We start from the raw sequence: 16,321 nt of genomic DNA on the forward strand, positions 1-16,321 counted from the left end.
AACACCTCTGTGAAAAATACTAGATAGAGGCTAGAAAGTGACCCAGAACACCAGTTCCAGTGATACCCCAGCTGGACAAGGTCTGCTAAATCCACAGGGAACGTGCACTTAGTGAAACTGGGAGTCTGTGTTCTGAAACGAGTGAGTGAGCCTGCTGAATGTCCGGCAGCCATGCTGCAGTGTGGAGAAACCGAGGGTTGGCATTTGGAGGCGGACCGGTTCTTTTTTAAAAAAAAAACCAAAAGCGGCTGCAGATACGGCAGCGAGAACCACGCAGTGAAGTGCGGCAGGAAAGGGCTGTGCGAGCCCCTCAATATCTGGCATGGAAGATAGCCTTTCACGCACCCACTGCTAATTGTCTCAGAGCGAGGAGGGCAGAGGTCAGCCAAAAGGAGAAAAAAACCACACCCCTTGCAGCCATTTTCCTGGTGGGCTGGGAACACTCCTGCCCGGCGCCTGAGCTACAGCCCAGAGCTGTGCCAAGGGACCCAGTGTGACGGGAAGTGTTTCCGGCAACACCGCGCACACGCCAAAATATCGAGCATGGGCAATAGCCTTTAGCGCACCCACGCTAATTGTTCCAGAGCTGGGAAGGCGGAGCTGTGTGAAAAGCGGGAAATTAACACGCCCCATTCATCCATCTTTGCAGCAGGCTGGGAATGCCCCTGCATGGCCCGGCGGCCCAGGGCTTCCCTTGAGGGATAGTGCGCACTTGTGATGTAGCACAGCCTTCCCTTGGCAGAGGCCCTAGAAGGGCATGGCTTGGAAGAGGAACCCACCCGAAAATCCCAGGGACCCTACGCCAATACCAAGGACTTGTGGGTCAGCGGAAGACACAATCTGTGGCAAGACTGAAATGAAGGTTTAGACTCTTGCAACAGCCTTAAATCTCCAGGAACACCTGGGAGGTTTGATTATTAAAGCTGCCCTGCCTCCCTAACCGCTCAGACACACGCCCCACATTCAGGGCAGACAGCACCAAAAACACACCCAAACTTGGTGCACCAATTGGACTCCACAAGAACCAGACACCCACACACCACAAAGACAAAGTTGGGGAGAACTGACTTGAGGGGAATAGGTGACTCGCGGACACCATCTGCTGGTTAGTTAGAGAAAGTGTACACCACCAAACTGTAGATCTGACAAATTAGAGATTGGTGTCTGAATAATCCTTCATATCCTAAAAGAACCCTATCAAGTAAAGCAAATGCCAAGAGGCCAAAAACAACAGAAAATTTTAAAGCATATGAAAAAACCAGATGATATGGATAACCCAAACCCAAACACCCAAATCAAAAGATCAGAGGAGACAGAGTACTTGGAGCAATTAATCAAAGAACTAAAGACAAACAACGAGAGCATGGCACAGGATATAAACAACATGAAGAAGAGCATGGCACAGGACATAAACGACATGAAGAAGACCCTAGAGCATAAAGAAGAAACTGCAAGAGTAAATAAAAAAATAGCTGATCTTATGGAAAGGAAGCTGAACGACGACTCAGAGACCTCAAAAACCACAGAACAGAAAATGAAAGAACAAAAGAAAGAATGGGGAAAAAAATTAAAAAAAATTGAAATGGATCTCAGGGATATGACAGATAAAACAAAACGTCCAAATATTAGACTCACTGGTGTCCCAGAAGAGGAAGAGAAGGGTAAAGGTCTAGAAAGAATATTCAAAGAAATTGTTGGGGAAAACTTCCCAAATCTTCTACACAATATAAATACACAAAGCATACACACCCAGTGAACTCCAAACAGAATAAATCCAAATAAACCCACTCCAAGACATACTCTGATCAGACTGTCAAATACCGAAGAGTTCTGAAAGCAGCAAGAGAAAAGCAATTCACCACATACAAAGGAAACAACATAAGACTAAGTAGTGACTACTCAGCCGCCGCCACCATGGAGGCAAGAAGGCAGTGGCATGACATATTTAAAATTCTAAAAGAGAAAAATTTCCAACCAAGAATACTTTATCCAGCAAAACTCTCCTTCAAATTTGAGGGAGGACTTAAATTTTTCACAGACAAACAAATGCTGAGAGATTTTGCTAATAAAAGACCTGCCCTACTTCAGATACTAAAGGGAGCCCTACTGACAGAGAAACAAAGAAAGAAGAGAGAGATACAGAGAAATTTAACACACATATATAGAACATTACATTCCCTATCACCAGGGTACACATTCTTCTCTTGTGATCACGGAACTTTCTCCAGAACAGACGATAGGCTGGGACATAAAACAAGCCTCAATAAATTTTAAAAAACTGAATTTATTCAAAGCACATTCTATGACCATAATGGAATACAAACAGAAGTCAATAACCATCAGAGACTTAGAAAATTCACAAACACCTGGAGGTTAAAAATGAGGGGGAGATGAAAACATTCCCGGATAATCAAAAGTTGAGGGACTTCATCACCAGTAGATCAGTCCTATAAGAAATGCTAAAGGGAACTGTGCAGGCTGAAAGGAAGGGACACTAAACAATTGGCTGAAACCACATGAAGAAATAAAGATTTCCAGTAACGATCACATGGTAAATATAAATACCAATACTACTGTATTTTTCATTTGTAACTCCACTATTTACTTCCTACAGGATCTAAAATACATAAACTGTAATGATAAATCAGTGCTTTTTGACTCAATGTAAAATATGTAATTTTTGAAAAGAACTATATAAAAGTGGGGGAATGGAGTAGTATAGGAACATAGTTTATGTGTCCTATTGAAGTTAAGTTGGTATCAAAGAAAGCAAGATTGTTATAGACTTAAGATGTTAAATTTAAGCCCCACAGTAAACACAAAGAAAGTATCAGAAAATATGATCATAAGAGAAGAAAAGTAGAGTATGGGTTACGAGAAGTGGGGGAAGGGGCAATGGGGAGTTAATAAGAAATGAGTGTAGGGTTTCTGTTTGCGGTGAAGGGAAATTTCTAGTAATGGAAGGTGGGAAGGTGATGGCATTGCAACATTGTGAATGTGATTAATCCCCCTAAATGGAATGCTTGGGAGGGATTGGAATGGGGAGATTTATGCTGTATGTATGTTTCCACAATTGAAAAAAAAGACAGTCTAAATAGACAATGACAATTAAATGCCATAGATGATCCTGGATGAGATCTAAGAATAGAGGAGAAAAAGCTCAAAAGGACATAATTGGGACATAAGAAAAAAATGAAATATAGAATGTAAGCTCTATATCAATGTTAAATTTCTTGAACTTCTTAACTACACTTAATGTGATTACATAAATGAATACTCTTGTTCATAGGAAATGTATATGTGAATTATACTATTTGTTCAAGGATGTGTGCAACTTGCTCTCATATGTTCAGAAGACAGCAATAGATGATGGATGATAGACAGGGAGGGAAAGAAAGAAATGGTAAAGTGACAAAATATTCAAGTTGGTAGATCGGGGTATCGGTGGAGGGGGGTTGAGGTATGCTGGAGTTCTGTGTATGGGGTTTGTATTATTTTTGCAACTGTTACTGTAAGTTTGAATTTATTTCAAAAGAAAAAGAAAAAAAAAAAGAAATGAAGAACTGATACATGCTACAACATGGATAAAACGTGAAAACATTATACTAAAGAAGCCAGGCACAAAAGACCACATGTTGTATGACTCCACTCATATGAAATGCCCAGAACAGGAAGATACATGGAGACAGAAGTAGATGAGTGCGGGGGCTGGGAGGGAGAAGTGGATGTGGAGTGACTGCTAATGGAAACAGGTTTCTTTTGGGATGATAAAAATGTTCTAAAATTATATTTTAGTGATGGTCACACAACTCTGTGAATATATTAAAAACAACTGAGGCAACAGCCTCTTTAAGAACTATCAGATGTGGCCCCCTTCCCCATACTGTCGACACCCCCTTTCAATACAAACAAGTTAGGGTGCTCATTGCCTAGACACCCCTGAAGATGGAGAAAGAGATTAAGTGAGAGGAAGGAATAGCAACAAATAAGATAAGATTGAACAAAGGTCTATAAATACTGAAACTTTATATAATTATACATGTATTTTTGGCTGCTTGGGTGTTGGAATGGCTGGAAGGAGGTAAATGACATGGTAGAACTGCAGCCTATAGCATCCCTTGGGATTTGCTCTATAGCTGCTTGTTCAATTGTGTCTTGAAGGTCTTTACCTTTCTGTATATACTGTGTATTGCACAATAAGGAAAGAACTGAAATTGTAGAACTGTAACCCATAACAATTTTTGAAATTACCTATATGACTGCTTGTTGAGCTGTACATCAAGAGATGACACCTTTCTGTAGGTATGTTATATTTTATAATAATGGAAATTGCTGAAGTTGTGGAACTGTGACTCATGACATACTTGGAGATTTGCTCTCTAACTACATGTGAAATTGTACATTGAAAGTTATCACTGTTATGTATATATGTTAAAGTTCACAATAAAAAAAATGGAAAAAAAACCCCACTGGACTGTACTCTTTAAATAGGTGAAGTTTATGGTATATTAATTTTATCTCAATAGGTGGGAATACAGATGAATTTTGGATATGAATTAATAATTATTCCAGAAGATAGGTGGTGTGAACAGAGGGATTTTTACACTAGTTTTTCAGCTTTTATATATCCTTGATATTTCCCATAACAAAAGTTGAAAATATTTACTTAGGGAGCCCCCAGGGGAGAGGTGATAAAGTGAATTGGTATCTGGTAATTGTCATTGATTTAACAATACTTATGAACAGTCCAGCAGGTTGTTTTCCACTCACCTGAAAACCCTGGAGTTAAGGATGCAAGTTTTCTTGCCAGTTTTTCCTTTTCCAGGGCACTGTCCAGTTTTAGTGGTCTGAGGTGAACTTTGAAAATAGAAGCTCTTCCTTTTATATCTGGTGGTCCTTTAAAAATTATTTTTGAGGGAAAAAAAAAATCAGCGAACTAGTTGTATCTATACCCCATAAGAACTGGACTGGACCCAACGAAAATACTCTCACCAATAAAGATTTGCCGATCGAAGCGCCCTGGCCTCAGCAATGCAGGATCCAGGATGTCTGGTCGATTGGTGCCTGCCAATATGACCACATTTGTTGTTGTGTTAAAACCTGGAAAGTTAGTAACAAAGATGCAATCGTTATTAAATGACACACGGCAGAAAGCAGCGTGCCTGTCAAGAATTTCTGAGCACTGCAAACATATTACCATAATAAATTTTTTTCTATTTATTATCTAGTGATTTTTTAAGTCACAAACTTGCATTTTTTTTACTATTATCTTGTTCTTAATAAGTCATTATTAGATTTGAAACTTGAATAATCAATTTTCTAAAGATATATGAACAAAGAATTTAATTTATTCAACTAGAAATTCAGAAGATGTCAATTAAACATACTTTGTAAAAATCAGTACCATTTAATTAGTAAATGATGTATCTAAACTCCCTGGGCCGCTGGATAACCCACTGCATGTCTGACGCCAGGTAACCTCCACCTAGGTCATCTCTCTTCCACATTCCAGGTCTTCAATTTATTGGCCATTTTTCAAAAGTCAATCTCAGGGCTCCAGACCCTGCACCCTCAGGCACTGCCCATTAAGACAGCGCATCTGCTGCCTTCCCTTAAATGTGCAGTGCAGTCTGAACATACCCCTTCAGTGTGGCCTGGCTATCTGGAGCGCAAGGGCTCTGCCTTCTTGTTTGGGAATCTGTTTCTGGCCAGCACTCTGCACTGCACTTCTCCTTTCTGCATAGGAACCTGTATATCTTACAACAGGATGATGGGGCACATCAGAAGAAATGACTTTGTGAAATAAAAGAAAAGAGCTGACTAACGTGGATCGATTGCTGCTTTCCTAGTAGAAGAGTACCTGAAATTTGCCAAATCCAGACTTGGTTACACACGTGGATTTTCCTGATGCTTCAGAATCATCAATGATTTTGACAATGAAACCAAAATTATTTTGTGAATCATTTCACAAATTTTCCCGTTATTGTACACCAGGTAAAAACATCATCTAACACAAATATTGAGTTACGGCAGGCTGCCAGGCAAGAATAATTTATTATCTGTAATACTGTAACAGATATAGCACTTTTAAAACAGCTGATTGTTTCAAAGAATGCTTTATTTATTTTGTATATGTATTTTTTTGGTATTAACCATCAGCATATGGGTTGTCATTTTAGAGATACAGAAACACTTAGAAAATGTAGTTTAAAATACAAACAACTTGAATATTCACCATCCATTTCCACAAGCAGTTGATTGAGTGTATTTTCCTGTTCACTCTGCCCTCCAAAGTTGCCTCTTCCTCTCTTCCTTCCCACTGCATCTATTTCATCAATGAAGAGAATGCAAGGGGCATTCTTCCGAGCAAGGGCAAATAAGTCTCGGACCTTAATAAAAAATAGGAACCCTAGAATCAGGCTTGACAGGTGAATGCTATTTATCCTTCTAAAAACAAACTGTCAAGTTTGCTGTCCCACATGAAGAAAATCCTTGTTCCGTGCTATGCACCATACAGAACAAATTTAAAAAGAATGAAATATTAGTTCAATTGCCTTCTACAAGTGGCAAAGAAGTGACAAATGATGAGTAACTTGCTGGGTAATTAACTCATGGCAAGCAATGATTACTTCCATCATCTCATAAATTATTGTATATGCAATCATTACAAACAATATGTTATAATTGTAACATCAAAAAATTCATATATATGTTTTTTGCTCCACTAAAAGACACCACTGTAGACCCCCTCAACTTGACGTTAGGTTTGAAAGTTTTAAATACGCTGGGCTCACATTTTATGTGGTCATTAACAAGTAGGAACTTACTAACAGATGTGTGCAATGCATACACACAAAGCACCCTGATGATATTCCAGTTCTACAGAAGAACCACCCTACCCACCCTAAAGTGAGCAGTTGCATCCCTACCCTCAACCCTACTGCAACATGGAGCACATGGTCCGCATATGGTCCTGCCAAGCGTGCCTCCCCTTGGGCCACTATTAAGGTGGGTTAGGAAGGAGTAGCCATCCCCACACCTCCTCATCAGCTGCGAGCTCAGGGTATCAAACTCCACAAGGTCTCGTGTCTCTTTCAATTCAGTCCTAGCAAGCCATGTCTCTCCCATCACCCTCTACCACCCAGGTTTCTGGAGTTCCATTCCTGTACCACTCTATCTGAGCATACCTCTGAATACAACTCACGTCCCTCTCTGGCCTCCACCTCTGAACTCTAGATCTGTGACCACCAGACTCCCTAGAGCCTCAAGCTCATCTCTGAGTATCTCCTTCACCTCCCTGCCTAGACTCAATCTTGGCTGTCCCTGCACCCTCCCAAGCAGAAGGGCTTTTTGTCTCTTCCTCAAAGCCAGGTGGGATGGAGGTCCTTTTACACCCCCTGTACTACTGCCAAAATAATTCTGCTGGAAAAAACCCCCAGCTCCTCGAGGTCCAGGCCATCCAACAGGCCTCAACACCTCCTCGCCATGGTTACCCTTGGCCAAACTCCCTACTGCTCTCCCCATCCTGAGCACTGGCACTGGCTCCCCACCCTTCTCTCCAGTAACTATCTTCTTAGTGATTTCCACATCTGCATGGTTCTTGGTCTTAGTTCCTGGACCCACCTCTTCAGCAACCTTTTGTTCTACGCTAACTTGGCCACCACTAAGTTCCCTCTAAGAAACCAGCTTCAAGCATTCCACACTCTGACCATCTCCTATCAATCTGGCCAGCCCCACACTCGAGCTTCACACACTAACAATTCTTTACCTATTTCTCAGTTCTCCACTCCATTAGTCACACTGCGTTTCCCACCGACCACGGCTCCTCTCCCAGTTCCAATTCCCTCTCCACCCATATTAGATGCCACGGTCCATTATTACAAACATTCAGCTCCCCCATCCTCTCCTTTTCTTCTAAGACTTACTTGCCTGGCAAAACCCACATGAACCCACTTACTTTATATCATCTGGTCTAAGACACCATCATTTGGAAGACCCACCATTACAGAAAAACTGCTGTCAATGTATGACACAATGCTTTCTTATTGACTGTACCTCGCATCCTGATGTTTGGAAAAGTAACTGCGATGGCACTTTGCATTTCCATAGCAATTCAGAAAAAGTCAACAGTTTACATGTTAGTAAAATGGACAAGAATAAAAACAATTCAGAGTTTCTTTTAAAATTAATTCACACACAAACTTCCTGATTTCAAAACCTAATGCAAAGCAACAGAAATCAAGACAGTAAGATACTGGCATAAAAGAGATAGGCATGTAAGATGAATGGAATAGAACTGAGAATCCATAAATAAACTCATGTATCTATATATGGTCAATTGATTTTGATAAGAGAATCAAGACCATTCAATGGGGAGAGAATGATCTTTTCAACAAATGGTGCCAGGACACATGCAAAAGATAACTACATGCAAAAGAAGAGCCACATACAAAACAATGAAGCTAGACCCTTATCTCACACCATATATAAAAACTAATTCAAAATGGATAAAAGGATAAGACATAAATGTATATACCCAGAAGATCCATATATAAAAAGTAATTCAAAATGGATAAAAGACATAAATGTATATACCCAGAAGATCTGAAAGCAGTGACATGAATAGATATATGCACACCAAAGTTCATAGCAGCATTATTCACAATTGCCAAGAAATGGAAACAATCCAAATGTCCTTCAACAGACGAGTGGATAAACAAAATGTGGTACATACATACGATGGAATACTATGCAGCAGTAAGAAGGAACGAGGTCGTGAAATGTATGACATGTTTGAACCCTGAAGACATAATGCTGAGAGAAATAAGACAGACACAAAAAGAGAGATATTGTATGTTACCACTAACGTGAACTCTGTGAAAAATGTAAAATAAATATTTTATATTGCAGAATGTAGGGAACCTAGAGATAGACAGCAACTAGCGAAGGGGGAACAATAATCTAATAAGAACAGATAAGCTATTGAGGGTAATGTCAATGTGATGGGAATGCTCAGGAATGATTATGGTTTGTAAATTTTCTTGGGTAGGGCAGGAACATGTTGGAAGCAAAGTGGTGATTTTAGGTTATTTGTTTTTCTTATTCCTTTGCTTTGTTTTGTTTGAAATGTTCTTTTTTGTTTTTTAATTTTTCGATAAATAAAGTGAAAAAAAAAACTAAATGTAAAAGTTAAAAAAAACTATAAAACTCAAGAAAACATAGGGATAAGTCTTCATGACCTTGGATTTAGCAACTGACTCTTAGATATGGCACCCTAAGCATAAAAAACAGGAGAAAACAATTAGAGTTCATCAAAATTAAAAACTTTTGTGTATCAAAGGACATTATAAAGAAAGTGAAAAGACAACCCACAGAAAGGGAGAAAACATTTGCAAATCCAAATAGGGTCTACGACAAAAAGAACTCCTACCACTCAACAACAAAAAGATAAACAACTCAATTAAAACATGGGCAAAGAACTTGAATTTGCAATAAGCAATGAAAAGATGCTCAATATCAGCAGTCATAAGGGAAATGCAAATTAAAACCACGATAAGATACCACTTCATACACTCTAGGGTGGCTATAATCAAAAAGTCAGAAAACAAGTGTTGGTGAGGATGTGGAGAAATCAGAACCCTCATACATTGTTGGCAGAGATGTCAAATGGCCCATTTTTGGAAAAGAGTTTGGCAGTTCCTCAAAAAGTTAAACACACAGTTATCATTTGACCCACCACTCCACTCCTAGTTATACACCCAAGAAAAATGAAAACATATGTACACCCAGAAACTTGTACATGAATGTTTATAATGGCATTATTCATAATAGCCAAAGATGGAACCCAAATGTTATCAATTGATGAATGGATGGACAAAGTAGAAAACAGAATATTTGACCATAAAGAGGAACGAAATACTGATAAAAGCTACAACATAGATGAACCTTGAAAATATTACGATAAATGAAAGAAGTCAAGCACGAAAGGCCACCTATTATGATTCTATTTATATGAAATGTCCATAAAAAGCAAATCTATAGAGATAGAAAGTAGATTAGCGTTTGTTTAAGGCTGTGGGATACAGGGATAGAGGATGACTTATAGGAAACGTCCAGAACAGTCAATCTACAGAGACAGAAAGTAGATTAGTGATTGCTTAAGGCTGTGGGATATACGGAGTAGGGGGTGATACTCAGGGTACGGTATTTCTCTCTAAGGTGAAGAAAATATTCAAAAATAAATTGTGATGGCTGTACAAATGTGCAAATATACTAAAAACCATTGAACTGTACTCTTTTAAATGGGTGAATTGCATGGCATATGTGAATTATGTGTTACAAAAAAATTCCACAAATTAAAGTCACTTCTTGAAATATTATGACTGAGTTGTATACATTAAAATAGCTAACTGTATGTTATGTGAATCTCACCTCAATAATGTAAAATTACACTATACAACAACGGCCTGTGATCCTGGTTGCAGGGGTGGATATCACAGCCCTTGCCGTAGGCTTAGTACTGAAAAGAGGGCCCAAGGCAGTGAGTGGTGAGAGGTCCCTCCAAGGGACTCCTAGAGACAGGGCAATCTTTACCAAGCCCCCAGTGGGTGGCAGGGGGAAAAGCTGCACCCTCTGAATAGAACAAAAGACTTACTCTGGCTGGACCCACACCAACAAACATCTCCAAAAACTCAGATCCACTGACTGTAATGAAAGGGACATTGGCTTCTCCAGCTGTTGCTTTAGCCAGCAGTGTTTTCCCAGTGCCTGGAGGACCAGTGAGAATGGCACCCTTCAAAAGTAAAAGAGAGAAATTATATTTAATTAGAATTTCAGAAAAGTAAATTGCAAATCCATAAAATACCAATGTGTACGTTGACCTATAAATCTTATTGATATACACTAAATATTGCATTATGGTAGAACATTTTTATATTATTAGTAAGAAGAATAAGAAAAGGATTCTTAGAGAATTAGAGACAATTTTGTTTCAAAGAATTAGGTAAGACCAAAAATTTAAATAATTCCCTTATTATATAGGATTTTTAACGATGCTTCTGAACTTTACTTGAATAGTATGTAAAGGGTGACTTAAGGTAAGGAAAGTACTAATAAACCAGTTGAGGTTTACTCAAATAACTGAAGGAGACATAAACAACACATTCCACATTTACCTAATACTTTTAAGACTCTTTCCAAGCAAAATTGTTTCCTGAACCCAAATAATTAAGCCAGGTTAGTACATTTTAAGCATGGATGGACATGGAACTTAAAACCTAACTCTTATGAATTTTGCTTTTATATTTATTTTTCATTAAGTAACCAGTTATAATTAGTGTCCTCTCTTTTTCAGAAATAGAGATAATAACACACTACTGTACTTTTTTAATACTGGGGTCTGGGAAGATAGATAACACGGTCAAAAGATATTTTTTCCAGACTTTGTTATAAAACTTAAAGATACATTTAACCATTTTTAAATTTTCTTACAATTTTTATTTCTTATATTTTAAAATTACATCACATGAAACATTTTTATATGGATATACACACACACACACCAGATAATAATTCTTTGTCATATATGTTACAAAATATTCCCAGCTTAAGGTTTGTCTTTAATGCTTACTGTGTACCGATACACAGAAATTTTAAAGGTTTTGGTTGATAAATTGGGTCTTTTCTTTAGTGATTTTTCTCTATTACTTTTATATTTTGAATTTCTGTGTTTTCAAGAAATAAGTTTATTAGTCACTCATATTTTCTGATAGTTTTGTTTTTACACATTTTAACTGTTTCTTCCATCTAAAATCTATTTTGGTCAATGTTGTAAGACAAAGCTCAACTTTTTAAAATGTTGCTTATTTTCTTACCTTTAAAAATTTCACAAACGAAGTAAAAAACTAATGGCCAACGATGAATGCAGTTAGAAGAAAAATGGAAGAATTTCATTTATTTAAAGACAAAACCACGCCACAAACATTAAGGCACTCTTCCGTGCCGAGCCTGGGAGTTTGCAGGTGCAGCAGCATGGGCAGATACGCTGGCAGGAGGGCAGGTGGGAGCAGAGTGGCCCGCTCTCCTCCCCACTGTATCCTGGGGCCGTGACCAGTGCCCACCAGAGGCCAGACCTTCTACCACATCCATGGGATGAGAGGGCAATGAACTCAAGGTGCTCCAGGCTGGGCGGGGCATCGAAACAGACCGGAGGAAGGAGGAGGAAGACCAGGGAAGGCTTCCAAGAGCAGAAAGCACAAACCCTTCCAGGAATACACACACTATAGGCCAGAAGACACGCGAAGAAAACTGACCCAAAATGACTCTGGGGTTAAACAGCGATTAGTAGGTTACAATACAGGAAGAATAGGCAAACAGCTGTATTATAAGGAATCAAACATCATAAAATTATAACTTTGTAGATCAAGAAATACACAAAAAACTCTGAGTTAACAAGTTGAAAATCATCTTCTCGAAGTTCTTTTTACCTTTGGGATTTTTGCTCCTAGATCTTGATACTGCTTTGGGTTTTTCAAGAAATTCACAAATTCCATTATCTCTAATTTGGCCTCCTCACAGCCGGCCACATCTTTGAACTTCACATCTATCTCGTCCTTTAGGACCTTGGCAGTGGTCTCTCCCACGCTGAAGAGTCCGCCCATTCCCCGGCCTGTCCGGCCAATGCCAGCAGGCCCTCTTCTTATAGTGTACAGCAAAAAAGCAATTATGAGGACTGTAGGCAACATGCTCAGGAGGAACGAACTAAAGGGAGCAACACAAAATAATGTTGATAAGATTGACTAGTGATCTGAGGCCTTTTTAATGCTTTGCAAAATATGCATTTCTCGTAATTGCTTGGACTATAAATGCACACATTTTCTATTTAAAAATCTGCATATTCTAATATTTCATCTGAGGCACAAAGACAATTTTAGTGTATTAATACCACCAAGGGAGAATCACAAAAGACCAAAGAAAATCTGTTCCCAACACATATGCTGGCTACTGTCTTTTTACTCCTGTCCCAATAATCACCATTTATGCACAGTACAGACCTAACTCTTATATGCTAACCTTATACCTGTGTTTCCAAGAAATGTCTTTCAAATTACTCACTTAAAAATTTTCAACATGACACATGTTAGTTTGAATAGAAACTTCAGCTGTCTTACTGGGGTGCATTAACTTATTCTGAAGAAGTGTTTTCCAAAACCAAATCCTTGTTAATTTAACAGCATTTCATTCTCAAAAGTAATGCATTCGATATTTAAATCCTTCTCTTAAGAAAAAAAACATTCAGTTTGATATTTAGCACAGCAATTCTCTGCTACATTGCAGGTTCAAGAGAGATGCAAGGGATCGGCTTGCCCTCTTACAACATGCCTGCTTTGGAGGGGGCCTCTCAGGAGAACTTTAAGATTGGCGATGGCTTTTGCCTTGTTTACTTGTGTGTCTTAATAAAGTTTATTTCAACGTAATGATGGGTACAGATATGTACATACATAGCTTAATATAATGCAATTTAGTTTACTTAACCACAAGAAATTTGGATCAAAACCTTGTACATGGATTAGGTCAAAAACAAAAACTAGGATTTGCTTTCTAATTTTTTTAGCTACTACACATTTTTAAATGCTGCTAGAGCAGGCAGCAAGAACCTTGAAAAACTTACTTCTGTTTTATCTCTGAAAACAAAAACAGAACATGCACTGACTATAAACATTTGAAAAATGGTACGATAAGACATTCTAATGTTTCAGTACCTTCTCTTTACAAAGTTCAATCATTATGTTATGGCCTCAGGAGTCGGGGGACATATCACATATGAAACAAGCATAACAGCTATCTGGATTCAAATACTGCAGGTAGATTGTAGAGTCAAGAAATTCCCTAAATCTGAGTAACACAGTCAGCTCAATTAACACACTATCAGTTTTTCTGTTCTTTTTACATATGGAGAAAATATAAGTTTTATCTCTAGTTTCACTCCAGAACCAGTAACTCTACAGCAAAGCATCCACATTTAATGCAAAAGGGGAAACTGTCATGGTTCTACTTGCGTTTACATTTAGAAGCACTCAAACACAATATAGTTCCCATACAAGCTCAAAGACAACTGACTCTAGAAATAAATGGGCTCATCTTGAAAGACCAGAATAGAGGATCTGCCCAGATATCCAAGTGGCTTTGTTAAAGACAGCTAAGCCCTAAGTGACGAAGAAGCAGCTCTGACAAGAGAAGGAAAAAAATTACTTACAATTCCTGGAAAACTGTGTGAAATATAATTCCTGGGAAACTATGTGAAATATATGAAAATGACAGGTGAAAGATGAGAATATCACTTTTTAATACAGAGAGACTCCTTATATTAAACTCTTATTACTAAAGGACAGTGCGTTAGACGTTAATACCCCAAAAGCACTGCTTAATCAAGATAAATACAAATGTGTTGGAAATAATCTAATCACGTGTAAAGACTGGTCAGTTACTAATGGTTTTCTGAAAAAAAAATTCCGGCCAAATTGTTGAGAATTTAATTTACAAGGCTGCCACCTAGCGACAAGACTGCGCTGTGAGCCATGAACTGCACAGTCAACAGGCTTCAAAAGGCTGACTTTTTATTTTAACTCATTCTTACCCATCACTTTCAGCAATGTAGACAACAGGTACCCGATTTTCCCCTTCGATGCCCAACTCTTGCTGGAAAGTTTCTAGATTCCGCTCAAAGGTGTCCACACTGCCAATATTAAACCAGACGTACTGCTATAAAAACAGAAAAACACAATATCCTAAGGATGCAAGGAGCACAAAGTATTTGATTCAATAAAGGGCTCAATTTTTTAAGAATACTTCAGAAATGCAAAATTTCAAATTAAAAATTAAAAAAACAATGACAATAACTAAAGATTGTTTTTAAAGAGGTGGTGGTGAAGTTTCACTGAGTGAGAACACTCAAGTAATCCCTGGCAAATGAGCATTTCCTTAGAATCAGAAGTATTTTCCCAGTGGTTCTAAAATTAGCAATAAGCAGAATGAAAATTCTATTTGGAAAGATGATCCTTTTACAACTAAATATGCACTTTTTTCTACTCTCTATTTCCTAGGTATTTTCAGATGCCTTTCCTAAATTAAAAAAAAATGTGATACAACAATAACTGCTAAAATTTATTGAATGCTTACTAAATACCAAGCATTGTTCTAAGCTCTAGGTATGTTAACTCACTCAATTTTCAGAACCACCTTAAATGGTAAGTACTATTTCCAGGGATGATCCTTGAAATCTGGCCACTCAGGAAGGCACCACCCTGTCCAGTCAGACAAAAGGTATCACCGTTTTCCTCACTAGAGGGAGAAGAATTTCTGAGGCCCTGGCCACTTGAGGGGCTTGGGGTGGGGGCTATTTTACAACCAGTACAGAAGTAGTCCATAATGGATCAGTGTTCCTGATCCTTACTGACCCCATTTCATGGATGACAGAATTACAGAGGTGACTGAACCTGCCCCCAGGAAGGCAGGCTCGAGCCCATGCCCCCAACCACCATGCCACACTGCCTCTCAGACAACCAGGACACCAGTAATGACACCTCACACTTATGGAGTTTTACCACATACTAGACCCTGCTCTAAGCACTTTGCAAGTATCAGGCCCCATTTTACAGTACAAGAAGTTTTTAAAATAATTTCATTCATCAACAGTAAATTTACTAAATAAAACTCACATCTCTTCTGCATACTTCTCTTTAAGCAACATGGAAGCACATCCCTTACCCGTGAGAATCAGTGTGCATGAGATAATTCACCAGCAGTCCCACCCAGAAGCTTGTCAGAAATGAAGATTATCGGGAAAAGATCTACTAAATCAAAATCGCTGGAAGAGGGTCCCAGCCTCTGTTATAATAAGCCACGCCTGCTGAGGTTTGAAAGTCACTGCTGACTTGCTCAATTTTGCACTAAGCCCCAGAACTACTGCTGTTCCCACTTAAAGATGAAGAGACTAAGGTTCAGGGAAGGTGAGCCTTACAGCCAGTCCAGGCCTGGGCTTGGACAGAAACACAGCACAGTAACTAATATTGCTACTCCAGAAGCAGGACACTGAAAATCTTAGCTCCATTTCTGAAAGCTCAAAATGAAAAGTCTTAAACAGGCAATACACAGTCTCTGTAGAAAACTAAGGAAATTTAAAAACATTAAGAAAATAACCTCAACACTAAGAGATAAACATTATCAGCATTTTGATGCCTAGTGTTCTAGATTTTGTAATACCCCCTTTATGATCTTGAAATGTATGCATAATTTCAAAAAGTCAATATAAAACTGAACTGCA

The 16,321-nt window shown here is 38.6% G+C and overlaps 1 protein-coding gene across 2 annotated transcripts in view; it reads right to left on the bottom strand.

Moving 5' to 3' along the window:
* Positions 1-16,321, bottom strand: part of AFG3L2 (AFG3 like matrix AAA peptidase subunit 2) — a 53,963-nt gene that overhangs the window by 12,394 nt on the left and 25,248 nt on the right. Inside the window, exons 7-12 of one of the 2 annotated variants that reach the window (XM_037805715.1) lie at positions 14,636-14,760; positions 12,486-12,759; positions 10,655-10,792; positions 6,236-6,389; positions 4,993-5,064; positions 4,771-4,896 (exon numbers count right to left, since the gene is read on the bottom strand). In XM_037805715.1, coding sequence (XP_037661643.1) covers positions 4,771-4,896; positions 4,993-5,064; positions 6,236-6,389; positions 10,655-10,792; positions 12,486-12,759; positions 14,636-14,760 — 889 coding nt within the window. Of the gene's footprint in view, positions 1-4,770; positions 4,897-4,992; positions 5,101-6,235; positions 6,390-10,654; positions 10,793-12,485; positions 12,760-14,635; positions 14,761-16,321 lie in introns of both variants that reach the window. The other variant, XM_037805713.1, reaches the window with a different exon arrangement.

This window comes from Choloepus didactylus, chromosome 16, assembly GCF_015220235.1.
Source record: "Choloepus didactylus isolate mChoDid1 chromosome 16, mChoDid1.pri, whole genome shotgun sequence".
Classification (NCBI taxonomy): Eukaryota; Metazoa; Chordata; class Mammalia; order Pilosa; family Megalonychidae; genus Choloepus; species Choloepus didactylus.